This window comes from Mobula hypostoma, chromosome 6 (assembly GCF_963921235.1).
Source record: "Mobula hypostoma chromosome 6, sMobHyp1.1, whole genome shotgun sequence".
NCBI classification, from domain to species: Eukaryota; Metazoa; Chordata; class Chondrichthyes; order Myliobatiformes; family Myliobatidae; genus Mobula; species Mobula hypostoma.
In genome coordinates, this window is record NC_086102.1 from 159,646,782 (window position 1) to 159,668,303 (window position 21,522).

The window sequence follows — 21,522 nt, forward strand, 5'->3', positions numbered from 1 at the left end:
CATCCATCATTGGGATATGCCTTCTTTATGTTATTATCAGTGGGGGAAAAGGTACATGAGCCTGAAACGCAGTCAATGTTTTAGAACAGCTTCTTCGCCTCTGCCATCAAACTTATGAATCCATGAGCAGCATTTTGCTATACTTCCTTTGCATGGGTCACTTCCCTCCGCAACCCCACCCCAACAGATGCTTCTCAACTGGTTGATATCATCCAGCTGTTTGTTCTTTTCTGCTCGAGGTACGGAGATATGATTCCCCATGGCAGGGGTAGCCAAGACCAGAAGGCATAGGGTTAACAAGAGAAGCAAGATGCTTAGAAGAGATATTAAGGAAGAATCCTTTCATGCCATGGGTGGTTCGAGTCTGGAATGCACTCTCCAGGGTGGTGAAGGCAGGTACACTCATAAAATTTAAGCATCTGGACAAGCACTGAATTGCCAAGACAAAACTGGGCCACAGCCCAAATACTGGTAAATGGGATAGGATAGCTAGGTGAGTACCATGGTCATCATAGGCGAGAGCCTGTTTCTACACTGTATGACTCACAGCTTCTCGGCATTTGTTAATGTTACAGAACAATTACAGGAAATGTAGCAGAATGGTAGAATGCAAGTTATTGATTTCAATAACAATGGATCGGAAGGGAAGTACATCTCTGCTATTTAGTAGGAGTTATCGGTAATCAAGGACTTTGTTCCCTAATATACCATTTACAGGTTAAACAGAATCCAGAAATCAATTGATATCTGTTTTCTTCCTGCTTACCCCAACTCCTCAGAAAACAAGGGCAGTACAGTGGCAGAGCAGTCGACTTGCTGCTTTACAGGTTTAATCCTATGTGCTTATCAGTATGGAGTTTGCATGCTCTGTCAGCCAGTTTATAGTGCTGTTTCAGTTTCCTCTGACATCTTAAAGGTGTATGAGTTACGGGTTAACTGGTCACAGTAACTTGCCCTGAGTGAGCAGGTGAGTGGTAGAGTCCGTGAATAGCTGTTGAAAATACGGGAGAAGAAAATGGGATCAGGATAAATCTGTAGTCAGCACTGACTTAGTGGGCCAAAGGAGACACTTCCCCACTGTATGATGTGATATGCAAATTTCAAGAACCATCCCCATGATATGGAACTATCTCATGCATTTCCTTCAAATGAGCCTCAGTAAAACTGACATTCAGAAACAAAGAAATATTCATTACTAACAAGTTCATTAACCACTGTGCACATGTGATTCTTTACCTGTATAACCACGGATCTTCTCATCCTTATTACGAAAGCAGACAGTAACATTGATGCACACAACAGGTTTCCCACCCTCCAAGCATTTCATTTGTGTCTGGTTGACTGAAGGAGGCAACTGGAGGAAGGCTTCAACATTCACCACAGGTCTACTTCTGTAATCCACAGAGAACATCAGATAGTTAGAATATAATAAATTAGTAAATACTGAATCAACACAAGCACATATTCCCCTCCCTTCTTCTGCTTCATAGTCTCCAGATTAAATTTCATTCATCTTTATTCTATCCAAATATATCCTCCTGCTATCCTTCTGTTAATAGCAAAACCAATTTTTGTATCATCTTTATCATGGTCTCCACATAAAGTCCAAATAATTTATGTAGGGTTACTATCAGTAAAGGTCTCAGTACCAGGCCCTGCAGGAGCCCACTACTGACAGCTTCCAATCATAACAATACCAAGCAACAATTTCCTTTCTTGCCACTCTAAAGTCTCCAGATCAAAGGTTTCAAATCTCTCCTGCATCTTTTTACACTATCCAGTCCTGTGGGACTTTGCTAAAAGTTTGGCTTAGAAAATTATGTACTTAGAAAAGTGGAGACAAGGGTAGGATTCACACAGGAGGGAGATGATGCTGCAGTTGCAATTCAGGAGAAAAAGAGAGAAATATTCTAAGATAAACTGAACAGGAAATATCAAGAGCACCACATACAAAATGCTGGAGGAACTCAACAGGCCAGGCAGCATCTTTAGAACAAAGTACACTCGACATTTTGGGCCGAAACCCTTCAGCAGGACTGGAGAAAAAAAGCTGAGGAGTAGATTTAAAAGGTCGGGTGGTGGGGGCAGGGGGGGAGACAAGGTTTCAGCCTGAAACATCAACTGCACTTTTTTTTCCTATAAATGCTGCCTGGCCTGCTGAGTTACTCCAGCATTTTGTGTGTGTTGCTTGGATTTCCAGCACCTACAGATTTTCTCTTGTTTGTGAAAGGAAGTATCAAGAGATTCAGCATCTTTGAAAGTGGACAACAATAATTGTCTTGTCGATCCCAAATAGGCCCATTTCCCTTGTCTACTTCCTCTTGTTCTTTCTAAAATTCCATTTTGGATTTTCTTTGCTTTTGCTTGCTAGCATTTTTTCATAACCTCCCTTTATTTGTCCAGTTTCCATTTTTTAAATTTCTCTGCCATACTTTCAAAACTCTGAGGTGCTAGGCTCCATATTTGGCATAGGCTTGCATTTTTGTCTTATCTTACCATCCATGCATCTTGCTATCCAACAGTCTCTAGTTTTGGCACATACTCTTCTTTGTGGGAACACGATTACCCTGAACTTTCGAAGTCTCCTCCTTAAATGCCTTCCATTCTTTGCAGATTTATTAACCTTAAAAGGTAGCTGTTGCCGGTCTATTTTGCAAAGTCACATCCCTGTCCAATAATACTAAACTTGCCCAATTCATTCAAAATAGTGAATAAATTATTAAAGGCATTGGATTACAGCACTGTTGCTGAAATATTTTCCTAATGATTTCCCATTGTGATTTGCCACAATGCTTTGCTATTTTTGTTTATATAACTGGGATGCAAGGATACTGCCTGCCCAGCAGATTAGACAAAGAATGCCTTCAAATCTGCTGGGGGCTGCAATCAAGAGCTTTGTAAGCCCCTGACATTGTACTGCTAAAAGCAAAAGTTAATTGATCATTTACCACATTGCAGCAGATCTGGACATTACTGATGAAAAAGCCAATTTGTTTGGCATGGGAGTGAAAGTCGTTCGGCAGAAACTTGGAGAGAAACAGCCCACACTTTAAAGAACAGATGGCTCCTTTCCCAGAAACACTTGGTCTACCAGGCCGAAGAGGCAGTCACCTTCAGTCAGCCAACTTCACTCAGCCATTTCAGTCTCAGATGTGAATGGCCTACCTGCAGACCCCTGGCACTGCCCAGTACAGGCAGGTTCAAAGCCATTAGAAACTCAGCAGCCTGTTCGTATATCCTGCAGCTGTTTTCATACTCCGGCTTTCCATGAAGCCATTACTTAGAGAGAGTGGCATGGTAGGAGTCACACATCAGTAGCAAAATACATGCATCTAGGGGCAACATTATGTCAACTCAATCTGTCAACATTCATACAAGACAGCGCAAATGCCCTGCAATTCACTTTGAGCTTTATGCAGAGTATTTCTTCATGTCAAATATATTATAAAAGACACGAGATTGAAGACAGCAATAGTCAAGAGAATGTCAGACCTAAGGATTGAGCACAATTAATTCAGAGATATAGTCTCAGTCTTTATACAACCGTATACCCTGGCTCACCTTTAAAGTCATTCTGACCTTGCCACATTATTGGTACAAGTGCTAATTACCGACTAAATTTCCATCCTTGATAAAGCTTTTTTTCCTGCCCCTTTCATCAGCAATAGGTATGATGAGGCCTCTTTTCAGGACAGTGAAAGGACAATAGAGCAGACAGCATTATCTGGGACATTCTAGATTGGCTTGTTCTGCAACTCTCCACACATTCCTGCTAATGGCCATAGTTTGGCCATTAACAAATTTTGTTACAACTGTTTGTTTTGCAATGGAAACATAAACCAGAAATCCAGTTTTCCATTCTTCAACCCCTTTAAAATGGAGAATGCATAAATTATTCCTTTAAATGAAAGACATTGCAGCAGATGACACAGAAATAGGTATTAATGTGCATTTGCTGACAGTCACTTACTGTGATCACAGTAAAACCATCTTGAGCTAATGTCATGGAAATGGTCTTCGTGGTCTGTTAGATTGCGTGGATCCAGGGTGAACAGGCAAATTGGATACAAAAATTGGCTTGGTGAAGAGACAGAAGATTGCAGTGTAGCATTGTTTCTCAAATTGGAGACCGATGACCAGTAGTTTACTGCCAGGATCGTAAGACCATAAGACAAAGGAGCAGAAGTAGGCCATTCGGCCCATCGAGTCTGCTCCACCATTTTATCATGAGCTGATCCATTTTATCCTATTTAGTCCCACTGCCCCACCTTCTCACCATAACCTTTGATGCCCTGGCTACTCAGATACCTATCAATCTCTGCCTTAAAGACACCCAATGACTTGGCCTCCACTGCTGCCCGTGGCAACAAATTCCATAGATTCACCACCCTCTGACTAAAAAAATTTTTTCGCATTTCTGTTCTGAAAGGGCGCCCTTCAATCCTGAAGTCATGCCCTCTCGTACTAGACTCTCCCATCGTGGGAAACAACTTTGCCACATCCACTCTGTCCATGCCTTTTAACATTCAAAATGTTTCTATGAGGTCTCCCCTCATTCTTCTAAACTCCAAGGAATACAGTCCAAGAGCGGACAAACGTTCCTCATATGTTAACCCTCTCATTCCCGGAATCATTCTAGTGAATCTTCTCTGTACCCTCTCCAATGTCAGCACATCCTTTCTTAAATAAGGAGACCAAAACTGCCCACAGTACTCCAAGTGAGGTCTCACCAGCGCCTTATAGAGCCTCAACATCACATCCCTGCTCCTATACTCTATTCCTCTAGAAATGAATGCCAACATTGCATTCGCCTTCTTCACTACCGACTCAACCTGGAGGTTAACTTTAAGGGAACCCTGTACGAGGACTCCCAAGTCCCGTTGCATCTCAGAACTTTTAATTCTTTCCCCATTTAAATAATAGTCTGCCCGTTTATTTTTTTCTGCCAAAGTGCATAACCATACACTTTCCAACATTGTACTTCATTTGCCACTTCTCTGCCCATTCTTCCAATCTATCCAAGTCTCTCTGCAGACTCTCCGTTTCCTCAGCACTACCGGCCCCTCCACCTATCTTCCTATCATCAGCAAACTTAGCCACAAAGCCATCGGTGCAGGATCACTTGTTATTCGTCTAGGTGGCATTACTGTTAAGTGTGCAGATGACACCATATTTGGTGTTGTGAATAGTGAGAAAGGTCATCCAAGGATCTAAACCAGCTGGAGAAATGAGTCTGGGAAAGCAGATGGAACTCATAAAAGTGGTGACATGGGTAAGAATGAACACCTACCTTGAGTTGAGGAACAACTTTTTTACCCAGAGAGTTGTGGTTCTGTGGAATGTTCTGCCTCAGAAGGCAGTGGAGGCCAATTCTCTGGATGCTTTCAAGGAAGAGTTAGATAGAGCTCTTAATGATAGCGGAGTCAAGGGATATGGGGAGAAGGCAGGAACGGGGTACTGATTGTGGATGATCAGCTATGATCACAGTGAATGGCAGTGCTGGCTCGAAGGGCTGAATGACCTACTCCTGCACCTATTGTCCATTGTCTATTACCTTCACTGGACAGAGCACCGAGTACCAGAGTTAGGATGTCATGTTACAGTTAACATAGAAACATAGAAAACCTACAGCACGATACAGGCCCTTTCACCCACAAAGTTGTGCCGAACATATCCCGACCGTAGAAATTACTAGGCTTACCTATAGCCCTCTATTTTACTAAGCTCCGTGTACCTATTCAAGAGTCTCTTGAAAGACCCTATCATATCCGCCTCCACCACCGTTGCTGGCAGCCCATTCCACACACTCACCACTCCCTGAGTAAAAAACTTAACCCTGACATCTCCTCTGTACCTACTTCCAAGCACCTTAAAACTGTGCCCCCTCGTGCTAGCCATTTCAGCCCTGGGAAAAAGCCTCTGACTATCCACACGATCAATGCCTCTCATCATCTTATACACCTCTATCAGGTCACCTCTCGTCCTCCGTTGCTCCCTCATTTATAAAGGTCACGAAGAGTAAGGATCCCAGAACAGATCCCTGAGGCACTCCACTGGTGACTGACCTCCATGCAGAATATGACCCGTCTACAACCACTCTTTGCCTTCTGTGGGCAAGCCATTTCTAGATCTACAAAGCAATGTTCCCTTGCATCCCATGCTTCTTTACTTTCTCAATAAGCCTTGCATGGGGTACCTTATCAAATGCCTTGCTGAAATCCATATACACCACATTTACTGCTCTTCCTTCATCAATGTGTTTAGCTACATCCTCAAAAAATTCAATCAGGCTCGTAAGGCACGACCTGCCCTTGACAAAGCCATGCTGACTGCTCCTAATCATATTATACCTCTCCAAATGTTCATAAATCCTGCTGCTCAGAATCTTCTCCATCAACTTACCAACCACTGAGGTAAGACTCACTGGTCTATAATTTCCTGGGCTATCTCTACTCCCTTTCTTGAATAAAGGAACAACATTCTCAACCCTTCAATCCTCCAGAATCTCTCTCGTCCCCATTGGTGATGCAAAGATCATCACCAGAGGCTCAGCAATCTCTTCCCTCACCTCCCACAGTAACCTGGGGTACATCGAATCCAGTCCTGGCAACTTATCCAATTTGATGCTTTCCAAAAGCTCCAACACATCCTCTTTCTTAATACCTACATGCTCAAGCTTTTCAGTCTGCTGCAAGTCATCCCTACAATCACCACGGTCCTTTCACATAGTGAATACTGAAGTAAAGTATTCATTAAGTACCTCTGCTGTCTCCTCTGGTTCCATACACACTTTCCCACTGCCACACTTGATAGGTCCTATTCTTTCACGTCTTACCCTCTTGCTCTTCACATTATTGTAGAATGCCTTGGGGTTTTTCTTCATCCTGCACACCAAGGCCTTCTCACGGCCCCTTCTGACTCTCCTAATTTCATTCTTACACTCCTTCCTATCAGTTGTGCATGACATTGTTGACATGGCACCTGGAATACTGTATGCAGTTTTAGTCACCATTCTATAGGAAGGTTGTCGTTAAGCTAGAGAGTGCAGGAAAAAATACTCACAAGGATATTACTGGGACTGGAGGGCTTCAGTTAAGACAGGAGATTGGAGATACTGGGACTGTTCCCCCAGAGTGAATCAGTCTGAGGATTTAACTAGTAGAGGCTTATGAAACCATGAGAGCAGAGATAAAAACAGATTGTTACAACCTTTTTTTTTTGCCATAGGAGGGACACAGGCTTCAGGTGATAGGGGAAAGATTTACAAGGGACCAGATGCAACTTCTCCCCACACAGAAGGTGGTGGATATATGGAATAAGCCTTCACAGCAGTTGTGGCGATGGGTATAGGTACTTTTTTTAAAAGATGTTTTGGACAGGTACAACATTGTGCAAAAGTCTTAAGCATATGTGTGTGTGTGTGTATATATACACATACCTATACACACACACACACACATATACATATATACACATATACATACATATATACAGACACACACACACACACACATATATATATATATAGCAATGGTGCCCAAGAACTTTGTACAGTATTGCATTTGCCAACATAAAGAGGAGAAAGAGTTCGTAATCTGGCGGGAGCAAAGGATGTTGGGAATGACAAAGGTGAAGTGCCACAAGGAGGATGTGGGACAGGAGGCAGAGGAGTGCCAGGTGTGGGGGAGGTGGCACAGGTGTAGACACCCTCAGTCCTGAGGCACCAGGCAAGGTCATTTGATTCCAAACAATCAGTTTAATGATCATTATAGAATGTCTCTCTGGTGCTTCCTGCTCCCTCCCCTCTTCCCAATCACAATTCCACTCTCAGTCCACAATAGACACCCACATCAGAATCAAGTTTTTTTTTTGTGTCAGCAGTATACAGCAATCCAAAAAAATACTACAGTACTATGCAAGAGTTTTTGGCACCCTAGCTATATACATGTCCCAAAGACTCTTGGTACAGTACTGTATATGGATAGGAAAGGTATAGAGGGCAAGCACAGGCAAATGGGACTAGTTTAGGAAGACACCTTGGTCAGCATGGACAATTTTGGCTGAGGGACTCACTTCTATGCTGAATAAGTCAATGACTACACTCAAGCTGAAAACCAACAAGTGAAATTGGAGATAAATCTCCCTGTACTCCTTTATTCTGAATTGAACTTGTCTTTTTTTTTACATCTCCAAATGATTATGACTGATCTTAGACAATACAAACGTGGGTACACGAGTCTGACTGTGATGCTGGAGGCAGGTTGATTACATATCTTGGTCTTTTTCTGACAGTTTATTTTCCATATGAGCATGAGCTGGAGTGACATACTGACTTTGGTTCTTTGTGGGAATGAGACTCGCTCTCGGGGTCTCATGACTGGCTGCTATTAGATATACCATGGACGTGGCCTAGAAGACTAGCATGCCTTCAGGGTTACGGGATTTCGTGGCTCTGGAGGCGGGTGGACTCACGGCTGGTGTCTTCGCAGGAAGTTGGTGCGTCGTGGGAGACAGAAGATCATAAGCAGCGAGCTGGCTGCTGGCTGTGTGCCCAGAGACCCGAGTTCTTTGGGCACAGAGCTCAGAAAAAGTGACAGAACAGACTTTTAACATCGTAAATCAGCGAGTTGTTTGTTATGTCTCCCCTCTCGCTGTGAAATGGAGACATCTTTTTTTCCCTTATTTTGGGGGGTGGGGGAGGAGAGAGAGAGAGAGACAGACACACACACACACCATGGTATGTCAAATTACTGGGTGAATGAGTAGTCTTTAGGGTACTGCAAGTCTGTGTCTTTATTGATGCTTTGCTGCATGCCTGAGTGCTTAGTGGGAGGTGTCGATTTTTTTGCTGGTGGGGGGATCGTTGCTTTGCTGCTGCGTGGGTGGAGGGAGCTGGGGGAACTTTGGGGTTCTTACATTTAACTGTCATTCATTCTTTGGGTCACTCCTCTGTTTTCATGGATGGTTACGAAGAAAAAGAATTTTAGGATATATATTGTATATATTTCTCTGACATTAAATGTACCTGTGAATAATTATTTTAATTTTTGAATCAAACTTCCCACTCACCGAATCATAGTTCTTGCAGTAGAAACAAGGCATGTGACTAGTGGTGTGCCACAGGGATCAGTGCTGGGTCCATTGTTATTTGAGCTGGAATGTTTGGTGAGGTTGTATAAGGCATTGGTGAGGCCAAATCTGGAGTATTGTGTTCAGTTTTGGTCACCAAATTACAGGAAGGATATAAATAAGGTTGAAAGAGTGCAGAGAAGGTTTACAAGGATGTTGCCGGGACTTGAGAAACTCAGTTACAGAGAAAGGTTGAATAGCTTAGGACTTTATTCCCTGGAGCGTAGAAGAATGAGGGGAGATTTGATAGAGGTATATAAAATTATGATGGGTATAGATAGAGTGAATGCAAGCAGGCTTTTTCCACTGAGGCAAGGGGAGAAAAAAACCAGAGGACATGGGTTAAGGGTGAGGGGGGAAAAGTTTAAAGGGAACATTAGGGGGGGGCTTCTTCACACAGAGAGTGGTGGGAGTATGGAATGAGCTGCCAGACGAGGCGGGTTCTTTTTTAACATTTAAGAATAAATTGGACAGATACATGGATGGGAGGTGTATGGAGGGATATGGTCCGTGTGCAGGTCAGTGGGACTAGGCAGAAAATGGTTCGGCACAGCCAAGAAGGGCCAAAGGGCCTGTTTCTGTGCTGTAGTTTCTATGGTTTCAGCATAAGAATGGGGACAAAAATTACTAACGTAGAACAGCAGTCTTTATGCTTCAGTGACTGGGATGTTTGATAGCTACCAACAGCTAAAACAAATTGTAATCCTCCCAACCCCTCTGTTAACTGAAAGGAACAGTAAGTTGCACAAGAGACATGTTGTCTGGGTTTGTGCTTTACATTCTATTGCATTTATATTCTTGGGCCTGGATAGGTAATACAGATATTGATCTCCAGCTTCTAGGAATGACAACACTTTAGTGGTCCTGCTAAATTATATATCAACAATCAATTTGTACTTGTGAGTACTATAGCTGCCCTATTCTGATCAGAAAGTGGCTTAAAAAATGAGGAATATAACTGGACAATTTGCTGGCAATGCCTTTACTCCACATTGCAGTTGTAAAGGCATGCCAAAAGTATTAATTGCTTGTCAAATGATATGAACTGAACTGATATTGTTCAGCTTTTTAAATACTTGATGTTGTCTGCATGCCTGCTTGAGATAGCTGCATTGTTGCATCTTTTTTAAACCTGGGGTAATAAAAGCAGCACGCCGCTGCCAATGCCAAGCCCTTGCACCAGTGAATTTAGATACAACAGCATGCAAAACAGAGCTTAAGACAGCACGTCTCTTGTGCCATTTGTATTCCTGGCAGCCTTATCCATCCTTGTCCTCCGAATGATGCTGGCATGATGCTATCCTTGAACAGCAATCTTAATGCCTCAGTGACTGGGAAGTTTGATAGCTACCAACAGCTAAAACAAATAGTAATCCCCCCAACCCCTCTGTAACTGAAAGGAAATACATAATTAGACTACATGCAGAATTTGTAACTCGGCGCTGTTTATTAATAACATAAAATAAAGGAGCATTTTAAACCTGCAGTCAAAAATTTGTCAGGAGTAGTAAACTAAATACCTAATTTTGTGGGTGGGTGTGTGTGTGTGTGTGTGTGTGTACGCCCTTAACTCCTGGTGGAGCCGTTGGGACGCCGCCATGACAAGTTTTTTGCACCGATCTTTTTGGTATGCTCATCGTACGGTGTGTCTTGGGCACCTGAAACCTGGTGGAGCCCATCTCTCTCCAGGTTTTTTTTTTAAAAACCAGGTTGAGTTGTTAGCTCAACACTCAACCCAGGCACGGATGGAGAGCGTGCAAGGGAGCTGGCCAGATATGAACTCGGGACCTCTCAACCTGAAATCCAGCACTGATGCCACTACACCACCAGCCAGCAGAATTTTCAATGACTCTGTGCAAAAATAGCAATGGCTTTCAAATATGCTACCATTTCCAGTGCTCCTCTTTACCAAACCCAAGACTATATCCCAAAACTAAAACACTTTCTATAATTCATGAAATATTGGATGCTTCCCTTAGCGAAAAGCTTTCATGATTTTCAAAAAAAAACTTATAGGCAGCTCACCACCTAGAGATATTCAACCTTGCTCAAAATAGTTCAGGGTTTTCATACATTCTCATGACAAAATGCCATCGTGTGACAGGGATTTGCATTCCAAAGGTCAGCACAGCCAGACGGCATGGAAAAAGCCCCCTCAGCCCACTGACCATCCAGCATTAGCTGCACTGATCCCATTTTATCCTCTCCATCTACTCATCAACTAACATCACCCATCCTTATGCTATATGAGCCAGGTAATCTGTTTACTTGCATGTTTGGGAAGAAACCCTCAGTCATAGGAAGAACATGCAAAAAGGAGTGAATTTCCATAGGTCACTGGAACTGCAGGCAACAGCTTTACTCACTGTGCAACTGCGTCACCCATCAGTAATCCCTTCATCACTCTGGCAGGATCGTGTTCATGCTTTTCTACTTCAATATAATCATCAACGGAAAATTCATTTTACGCATCATTCACAGTCTATTCTCTTCCACACCCTCAAGTTCCACTGATACTAGTTGATCAGTACAATGCTTGGTGATTGTTTTGCTGGCAAGACGTACAGAGATAGGAAATGCACCAACGCAACTTAAGCCAATACATCCATCTTTCTCAGGAAGGGAGGTGACAGGAAGCTAACTAAGTGCATCAAAGAGTCAGAGGTGTGAAAAAAAACAAATAATTTTTACTGTTCCTTGCTGACAACAGGTCAACAGTGTGAAAACAAAAACCAAAAAAAAACGCTTTAAGCTTTATTAATAACCCCAAGGTTTACAAGTTTCCTTAACCTTCAAAGATTAGATTCAGTGAACAATCGCAGACAAATTGCTGCAAATACAGTCTGCACATATGACAAGCATAGTCAAGTTAACAGCTCCAGAAGCTTACCAGACGTTCAAGTTTATCAACTGGATTCTAGAGCTTTCTGCTGCACTATCCCCAGGCCCTAATGATGAATTTAATAGCTTCAGACTGAAAACTAAATCCCACAAATCAACTATGTCTCTCTTCAACAGATTCCCTTTCAATGCTGTGTTACGTGTGCACGTAATAAAGAACTTCATTTCCCAGCATGCAATGTGGGCAGTTCACCTGGTATCGGAAGTGACATTGGTGAGCTGATTGCACGCGTTCAGGTCACGCTGAAGCCATTTACTGTAAAGAAATATGTGCTAGCATTCCCCCCCCACCACACTGTTTGTCTTTAGTAAGAACAAACGTAACATGGTGTCAGAAGTCGGTGTGAGGACTAAACACGGACAATAAATGTACCGCAGTCAACTAAGAAAGAGACACCAGGTTCCAACGGAGAGAAACTGCTAGCCAGAGAGCATGTTGTGCCCTGAAGCTGCTGTTGTTCCCCGAATTCACCGAGAGATTCAGGAGAGAGCGCCTAAAATTCTGTCATGGATAAACTAAGTCTGGGGATTCGGGTCAATGGACTCAATTTTGTTCTGAATGCTGTTGCTTGCTTCTATAGTTTGCATGATTTGTTTTTCTTTTCCTCTTTTGATGCGCAGTGGGTGTTGGTCTTTTTTTTTAAAGAAAGACTGGGTTTCTTGCTTTGTGGTTGCCAGTAAACAGACAAATCTCAAGGTTGCATAATTTATATGTACTTTGTTAATAAATGTACTTCTGAATCTTTTGATATCTTTTTGACTTATGCAGTTTACCAGCAATCTAACTAATAACTGGAAACACTTCAAACAGCGATTCAATATATATTTAGCAGTGAGCAGAGCCGGAGGGGCAGGGGAAAAATTGAAAACGTCTACCCTTCTACATGTGATGGGCAAAGAGGCAAATGATGAGGCAGTATTTACATTGGACACTCTGATGACAAAATTTGAGGTGTATTTTGCCCCAAGTAAAAACATCACGTTTGAAAGATATACATTTTCCCTCCCTGACCAGAAACAAGGTGTTTGCTTTGACCCATACTTAGTTGTTCTTCACACACTGAGTAAGTCCAGTGAGTTTGGAAATTTGAGAGACTTACTAGTTAGAGACAACATAAGTTTACGGAACATAAAGTAAATGGGTTCAGAGGAAGATTGTTCCATGAAAAAGATTTGATGCTGGAAAAGGCTGTGGATATGTGTAGGGCAGTGGAGACTGCACATTGACAACTTAAGGAGCTGCACAAGGGCAGAAACAACATAAAAGCTGTGAAATCAGAGGGGCAAAACACAAGACATTTCTAAAAGCAACAGCAAAGCAAAGTGGTAGGCTCAAACAGCAAATGTGGACGTAGACACATCCCAAAGAATATGGAAAAGTACTGCAATAATTGTGGGAAGAAGAATAATTTTGCCAAGTGCTGCAAAGTGGGGGCTACCAAGAGAAAGATGCATGTGGTTGCAGAGGAAATCTTTGTAGATTCTCTACAGATTACTGGTACTGGTAAAACAGAATAGATTGTTTCAGTGACTGTGAATGAAACGTTAATTCCATTCAAACTTGACACCAGAGGCTAGGTGAATCTATTGTTCGTGGACAATTACAAGACTCTCAAAGTAAACAGCAAGATTTATCCAGTGAAGTTAAAAGTGACAGGCTGCATTGGAGAGAAGGTTCCAGTAAAACAGAGTTGTATAGTGACCTCCACGCACAATGGAGAGCACAGAGGTTACTGATTGTAGAAAAGCAATTACAACCAAATTTAGGTGTGAGTGCATATGAAAAGCTTAACCTGGTGAAAAGACTTTTCCTAATGGCTTCATATCCCAAAGATGACCACACTTCACTTATCGAAGAGTATGCAAAGGAGTACGCAGATGTCTTTGAGGGGCTTGGATGCTTACCTGATGAAACTCGAGAAACTCATAACAGCACCGATGAGAGTTCCAGAGAGGTTATGCGCAAGAAAAGCACAAGAACTCCACTTTGCATAGAGATGCGTACACCAGCAGGACAGTCAGGATGCCAGTGCTGAACAGAATGATCATGATGAAGAAGTCACCAGTCTCGCTTCCACATCATGCAGTGTGGTTCAAAATCTATCTCTAATTGTCTTCCAGTTAAATATCTCCATGATCCTCTCTGAAGTTGAAGAGGAAAATAAAAAAGGGAACACGGGGAGACCACACTGACGGCCCAAAAGGTCAGAACAACAGCAACAGTTCAACACAAGCTAACAGGAGGAGTTGCTATCTATGCAGCCAATAGAAGGAGCTCTGTGAATTAGGACAGTTTCATTTGGAACTTCTGCAAAGACTCACTGATCACATGGATGTAGTCCAGGGCTCCATTATAAGGCGCATGGAGCGAATTATAGTTACACAGCAAGAACAAGAATGGAGGTGAACAGAAAGGATCTTGACATGAGGATGTGAAAGAAATGAACGCGTAGGTCAGAGTTCTCAAAAAGGCACTAATATTAACGCACCAAATAGTAGACCAAGAAGGATCATTAAACCACCACAGAGACGGATTGAAAGTAGTTGTGAATAGGGGACTGTGTTTGCTTAATACAATTGAAATTAATGTAAATATCTTTTTGGAAAGCATTATTGTTTCTTGCAGGTTGATGGGGACATACTATTGTGATTATTTTTCTTTAAAAGAGGAAGATGGGCTATTATGCATGTACATAAAGAACTTCAGTTCCCAGTGTGCAATGCGGACAGTTCACTTGGAACCAGAAGTGACATTGGTGAGCTGGTTACATGTGCCCAGGTCGAGCGGGAGCCATTTACTGTAGATAAATATGTGCTAATGTTTTTTACCCACCTGTTTGCCTTTATTAAGGACAAACATAACCAATAATTCCTTTCAATACTTCCAAGTTTTATTTATGTTATAATCTGGTGAGGTGGCATTTTATGAAAGACTTTATAGAGTATTTTCACATTTACACTCATTTGCACTCTATTACAGTTTCCCCTCCAACCAATTAAGTTCTCACTTTCTCAAAAAGTACAAATGACTTATCAGGTAAAACTTCTTTCTGTGAAACTGTTCTGAATGATTTGCATGAATTATGCATTAAGAAGCTTTGCAAATGGAATAAAAACAAATGCTTGTTGATATATTCTTAAAGGTGTTGAAAACTCACATAATTGTTAAATGAACTCATATAGTGATACAACCCTACTGCTTACTGCAAACTATGTCAATACAAGAAGGGTTTAAGTTTTGAACTTCAAACAGTATATAGATCAGTGCTTTATACTTGCTAATTAGGTACCACTATTTTCCATTTTGAAAATGACCACACCCAATGAAATAATCTCACCTGAGCAACAACACAGTATTTGACATAAAGGCACCAACTGCTACATCTACGAGGAAAAACAAATTGATAAAAGGTCATTATTTCTAAGTAATCAAATTTTTAAGCCAGTTCACCTTTAACAATGCAAGAAACAAGGACAGAGGTAGGCCATGCAACCCTTCATACCAACTCTGCCATTCAATGTGAGCATACGGTATTGCTCTTTCATCACACACCTAATCCCCATATCCTCCAATTCTTCTAATAACAAGAACTCCATTGATCTTAATTTTGAATATAATCAATAACTTCAAGAGTTTCTGCAGACTCTAGGGACATTATTTCCAAAGATTCACTTTACTTTAAGTGAAGCAATTTCTATTGAACTTTTATTTTGAGACTGTTTTGAGATCAGATCCTCACCATACTTACCCTAGCAAGCCATTTAAGAGCTTTGTCTCTTTCGGTGAGGTCACCTCTCATTCTACTAAAGCTCAGGCAATGTAAGCCTCCAAACATACTCTTATGGACATCCCTGGAACCAGTCTAGTGGATTTCCAATGCACTCTTTCTATAAGAAGTACACAGTTCATCCTCAGGTTATGGCATTCCTAGGAACAAATTGCAACCAAATTCCCACAGGGCAGAAGAGGTCTGTAGCTTCACAGCAGCCTACAAATCCAAACTGCTGATCTACCAAACACTTGCTCATATATATAAGCTGTATCAGGTTTGCTAGAGCTGTTGGGGAGGGTTTGAACTAATTTGTCAGGGGATGGGAACCGGAGAATAGGGATATTGATTTATAGTAGTGGTAGCGTATAAGGAGACTGTCAAAAAGGACAGGCAGATGATAGGGCAAAATTGCAGTCAGCAGGATGGGTTGCAGTGTAAAAGGGGGACAAAATTGAAAAAGGTGACAAATACAGAACTGTAAGTGTTAAATTTGAATGCACGCAGTATATAAAATAAGGTAGATGATCTTGTAGTGCAGTTAGAGATTGTCAGGCATGATGTATTGTGTCCCACGGAGTCATGGTTAAAAGATTATCGTAATTGGGAGCTTAATATCCAAGGATACACAATCTATTGAAAGCACGGGCAGGTAGGCAGAAAAGGAGTGGCTCTGCTGGTAAAAAAAATCATGAAATCAAATCTTTCGAAAGAGATGATAAAGAACTGGACAATGTTGTTGACTTACAAACTGAGGCTGTGTGCAGTGAGACTGCAAAATTGCAGTCAACAGGATGAGTTGCATTGGGGGCCAAGATCAAAAAGGGTGATAATTAGGGGACTGAAAGCATTATATTTGATTGCACGTAGTGTACAGAATATGGAAGATGAACTGGTAGCACAGTTATACATTAGCATGTGTGACATTGTGGGGATCACTCAAAGGTGGCTGAAAGATTATAGCTGGGAGCTTAACACCCAAGGATACACATTTTATTGAAAGGTCAGGCAGGTAGGCAGAGGGAACAGGGTGGCTCTTGTTAAAACATGAAATCAAATCATTGAAAAGAGGTGGATTAGGATCAGAAGGTGTAGAATCGTTGTGGGTGGAGTTACAAGGGTAAAAATACACTGATGGGAGTCATTTAAAGGTCTCTGAACAGTAGCCAGGATGTGGTCTAGAAATTACAGCGGGAGATAAAAAAAAAAGCATGTCAAAAGGGCAATGTTATGTTAGTTATGAGGTTAATAACATTTTTTGTGTTATTTCATTAGGTTCTCTTTATCTAGTTTTAGGACTTGCGTGAAGATCTGATCAGATTTTAAGTCATATTTATACAGAAACAGAAAATTCTACTTTCTAGTGCCACTATAATTACAACAAGATATAATTTTTCCATACAGATTTAGCATTCAGCTTAATTGTAGAGCATCTAAGCCAAAGTGAAGCTGTGCCAGAGTTGTGTTCTTGTCACTCTTGTATGGGTCAGAATGCTGGTGCATGACAGCGAACAACTCTGACAAGCTGTCATCATTTCACACCTCAAGCCTCCAGCATATCCTCCACATCTTCTGGTCAAGAAAGATCTCCAACCACCCCCAGCTCCTTTGGTGCCATATACGGGACATGGCCACAAACGTCATGCGGACGCGTTGGAGATGGATTAGCCATGTGTTGAGAAGAGACAGGCCAGCTCCGTGATCAAGACTGCACTTCACTGGACCCCTGAAGGGCAGAGGAAACATGGGAGAACAATGATGACTCGGCGCCATAAAGGCAGAAATCAGGACTCTGAACCACAGCAGAGGCACAAAAGAGAAGATGGCCAAGGATAGACAGAGATGGAAGACCTTCACACCAGCAGCGCAATGGACAGTGAGTAATGGCGTGGAATGGTTTAATGGCTCTCATCTCAAGCCATCACAATTTATCAGATTACTGAATCAAATCCAGCAGTAAGACAGTAAATCTATGGAAAGCTATGTGCTTGAGCAAATTACATTAACCCTCCAATATTCACTATCTCTTCAACTTTGAGTCCAGTGATAGACCTGGGCATGGGTTGAGGGGGGATGGATACACTTTGTGCCTGGTTCTTCAGCTTCATGTAGCATCCAGCAACTGGCAAAATGAATGGCCTACATTAAAGAGACGTGGTCTGCTTTTTATTATTTCAATTGACATTGATTGTTGATTAAATCATAGTTTAATTTTTAACTTAACATATTTAATGAAAAGCTTCAAAAGGTTTTCAGAGACATTCAAATAAACTGAAGGACACCTTTGAGTGCTGATGCATCTCATGAAAGGGAGGTCTCCAGCATATCCCATCCAGCAAGTGCTGGGAATAGCACTGTGTCTGAAGTGGACAATGGGCATACAGAGCATCCTGCAATGCTCTGCTTTTTATAAACTAAAACGTGCTGTGTTTCATCATTCCAAATACAAGGTTCAAACTCAAATAAGAAATCACTGCATCTTTACAGTGGGCTGCCAAAAAAAAATAAGGAAGTGAAGTCTTTGCCCATCCTTTTGTTCCTGGCTGGGAAGAGTTGTATGCATTAATGTTTAATCACCTGCCTCCATTTCAAAATATTGAATCTGGGAGATTTGCTGGTCATTTTCAGGGATTCTGACTAACACAATCTTATAACTATAATTATCGCATTTTTGAAGTATTGAGGACTCAACTAAACCTCAAGCTTAATTTTATTTTAAAGTATGCACATTTGTGAATGCAGCCTCAAAACTGAAAGTCAATATAATGCAGTTACAAAGTTGTGGTTTCCATTTTTTTTGATGAAGTAAAAAAAAAGTGAATATGAATAAAATGCTGGTCAGGACAGAGCAAGGAGAAATGCAGTAATGACTGACTCACTCAGGTTTAGCAATCGTTGATCCCCACAAGTGTAATGGTATCACTATGGATTATATTTTAAAAGCCTTTTCACTGAATACAGTATTGGCCGATGAATGTCTAATTTCTTAATCATTAGCATTTCTTTAACATAACATTACTGAATTCAGAGAAACATATTATTTTCACCTATAAAAGAATTCAAGAAATTCTGAAGATTACCTGGGTAACCATTATCATCTACATCAATGCCTCCAGATATCGAGCAGCCAAAAGCACGTAATTCATTACTTATCTGTCGCCCAAGGATTTTCTGTAAAAATTTGAATATAAAATAGTGAATCCCTTAAGATCTGAAGGTAGTTATGTCATTGAGAACGTATGGACTACACCCAAGGATTCCTAAAGAGATAGCTGAAGAGATTACGGAGCATTAGTAAGGATCTTTCAAGAGTCACTAGATTCTGGAATGGTTCCAGATGACTGGAAAAAATTTTAAAAAAATGTCACTCCATTCACCATTCAACAACCTTTTCTCACCCTACTCTCATGGTACTTAATGGACAGAAAGACAAAGTAGTCATCTCCACAAGACCATTGACTACCTCTTCCTCCAACCATGATTCTGAAAAACTCCATTCAATTCTTCAGTTTTCCTATTGCATTTGTTTTAGTGATATCTTTCATATAAGTGCATCTGCTGTGTTTTCCCCCCACAGATGACAGAGCTCTGAACCATGTTGTTTTAGTTTTCCACACGATCGCTCTCATTTTATTTCCTCCTATCGCACAAAGACAGGCTTTATCCTCACCATCCACCCCATCAGCATCATATTCAACGTGCCACCGTCAGACGTATCCACCTCAGCACTGGTCCTTCTCCATTTACATGGGAATGTACTTACTGTATGTTTGTTTTTCCATCTCCACCAATAGCTACTCTGCTTGTCACGCCACCTCCCCACACTCTTTCACCTCTTCCTCTCCCACCACTCGGTTTTTAAAAAATTCCTAACTGAAGCAGTAATTACTTGCCCTTTTTTTCCTGTTCTATATATTGCATTCAGTACTCACAATGTTGTCACTTCTACATTGGAAAAGCCAAACAGAGTGACTGTTTTGCAGAATATGTCATTCAGTTCTTGAGCATGGTCCCAAGCCTCCAGATGGCTTCCACTTTAATTTCTACACCCCATTCTTCAGCCTCCTGCACAAAGTCCAAAGTACAGTTCAGGAAGAGCACCTCATCGGCTGGCTAAGAATTGATCAAATCCTGGACACAACGTCACGTTCAATTATTTCATATAATCATCCATTCCAGCTCTATATCTTCATTTTCAGGAGACCTAGTCTTTTGCCCTCTCTCTTCAGATTTCTTCCCCCTCCTATTTATACACTTTCTTTTGTTAATGGTCAACCTTCCTTTGGCCATCACCTTCATTTTGTCATTCAACTTCTCTTGCTTTCTGTCTATCACAGACCTTCTTTATAATTCCCTCTGCAAGTACTTTCAGGTCGACAAGTTCTGAAGAAATCATTGACCTGAAACATTAACACGTTTAGTCTTCCCTCACATGCTGGTTGATCTGCTAAGCATCTCCACTATTTTCTATTTTTGTTACGTCCTTTCATGTATCCTAAACTGTTCATGAAATACTGCATCCCTGTAGTTATTGTCCGTTCTTGTCCCAGATGTGTGAAGTGACTCCGTAACAAGGTTCATTTCTTTACCACATATACAATATACATATTAAGTCAAGTTTTATAATGTTTAAATTCAATTCCTTACTTGAGAAAAGGTTAAGGATATCCCTGTCTCTCTGCCATTGTAGATATAAATCGCTCCTCGTTGATTATCCTCTTGGGGAGCACCTATTGCTATGTCTGTAATGGAAATATACATACTGAATCTAGTACGTTCTTGTTCAGTGTTGTTAAAGGTCAGTGGTACACAGCTTATTTTCACCTTTATTATCTTTCAACAAATATACTATGCTCAAAACATAATTAGTTTCTTTACCATGCAAGAACTGAAATGCACTAACATTCCTCTGGCCAAAAAATGGGAAAAGCAACTGCTATAACAATTTCAACAAATCATACGATTTTGTTTCACATTTTAGAAATGAAATTTTATTTGTGGTGGCACTGTGTTAGGTCCACTCTAACAGTGACATCATCTATCACTGGGTCTGCACCATGCCCAGTTAATTCATACTTCCCATAGGAAAAGCTACAGGATTATTTTATTGTGCAATTGTGGCATTTATTACTTTCATACAAGCATATATTCCAAACAGCATGCCATTTCCTATGATAGCATAAAAGGATCTAGTGACAAAGTCTTCTAGAAGGCACCCTCACAAAATGCCACTGATCAATAAAATACATGCAAAATTGCAATGTTTTCTCACCTCATTTAGTATTGAGCAGATTGCTTCAGAGAAACTATTGCTTTCAACGCTTAAAACCATGCAAGGATGATCAATATAGTCTGATAACGTCAGATGAGCAGTTTTATATTGTTTGGATGCTTTAGCCAATTTGTTTCCCATTGCTATTAAATTTATAGTTTTACTCATCAGAAAGTTAAATCTCCTTTACTGGGGCTAATAGTCTGATAGGCGGTGGTCCATGTTAATGGATCAGAGGCTCAAGATCAATCACAAGCCTGATTCGGTAGGTACAGCTTGGGTTCCAATCACAGAAGTGACTACCTGTTACCTCAGTTTCTACTGCCAACTTGATGAAAGTTTTCTGAAGAGATGATGGATGCATTGGTCATGATCCCTCAAGAATCACTTGATTCTGGCATAGTCCTGGAGGACTGGAAGATTGCAAATGTCACTCCACACTCCACTCTT

At 41.2% G+C, this 21,522-nt stretch overlaps 1 protein-coding gene across 1 annotated transcript in view; it reads right to left on the bottom strand.

Annotated features, from left to right (window-relative positions):
* itga4 (integrin alpha 4) overlaps positions 1–21,522 on the bottom strand; it is a 155,889-nt gene that overhangs the window by 89,389 nt on the left and 44,978 nt on the right. Inside the window, exons 11-14 of the mRNA XM_063052058.1 lie at positions 20,448–20,542; positions 18,881–18,971; positions 15,369–15,414; positions 1,237–1,391 (exon numbers count right to left, since the gene is read on the bottom strand). Coding sequence (XP_062908128.1) covers positions 1,237–1,391; positions 15,369–15,414; positions 18,881–18,971; positions 20,448–20,542 — 387 coding nt within the window. The remainder of the gene's footprint in view (positions 1–1,236; positions 1,392–15,368; positions 15,415–18,880; positions 18,972–20,447; positions 20,543–21,522) is intronic.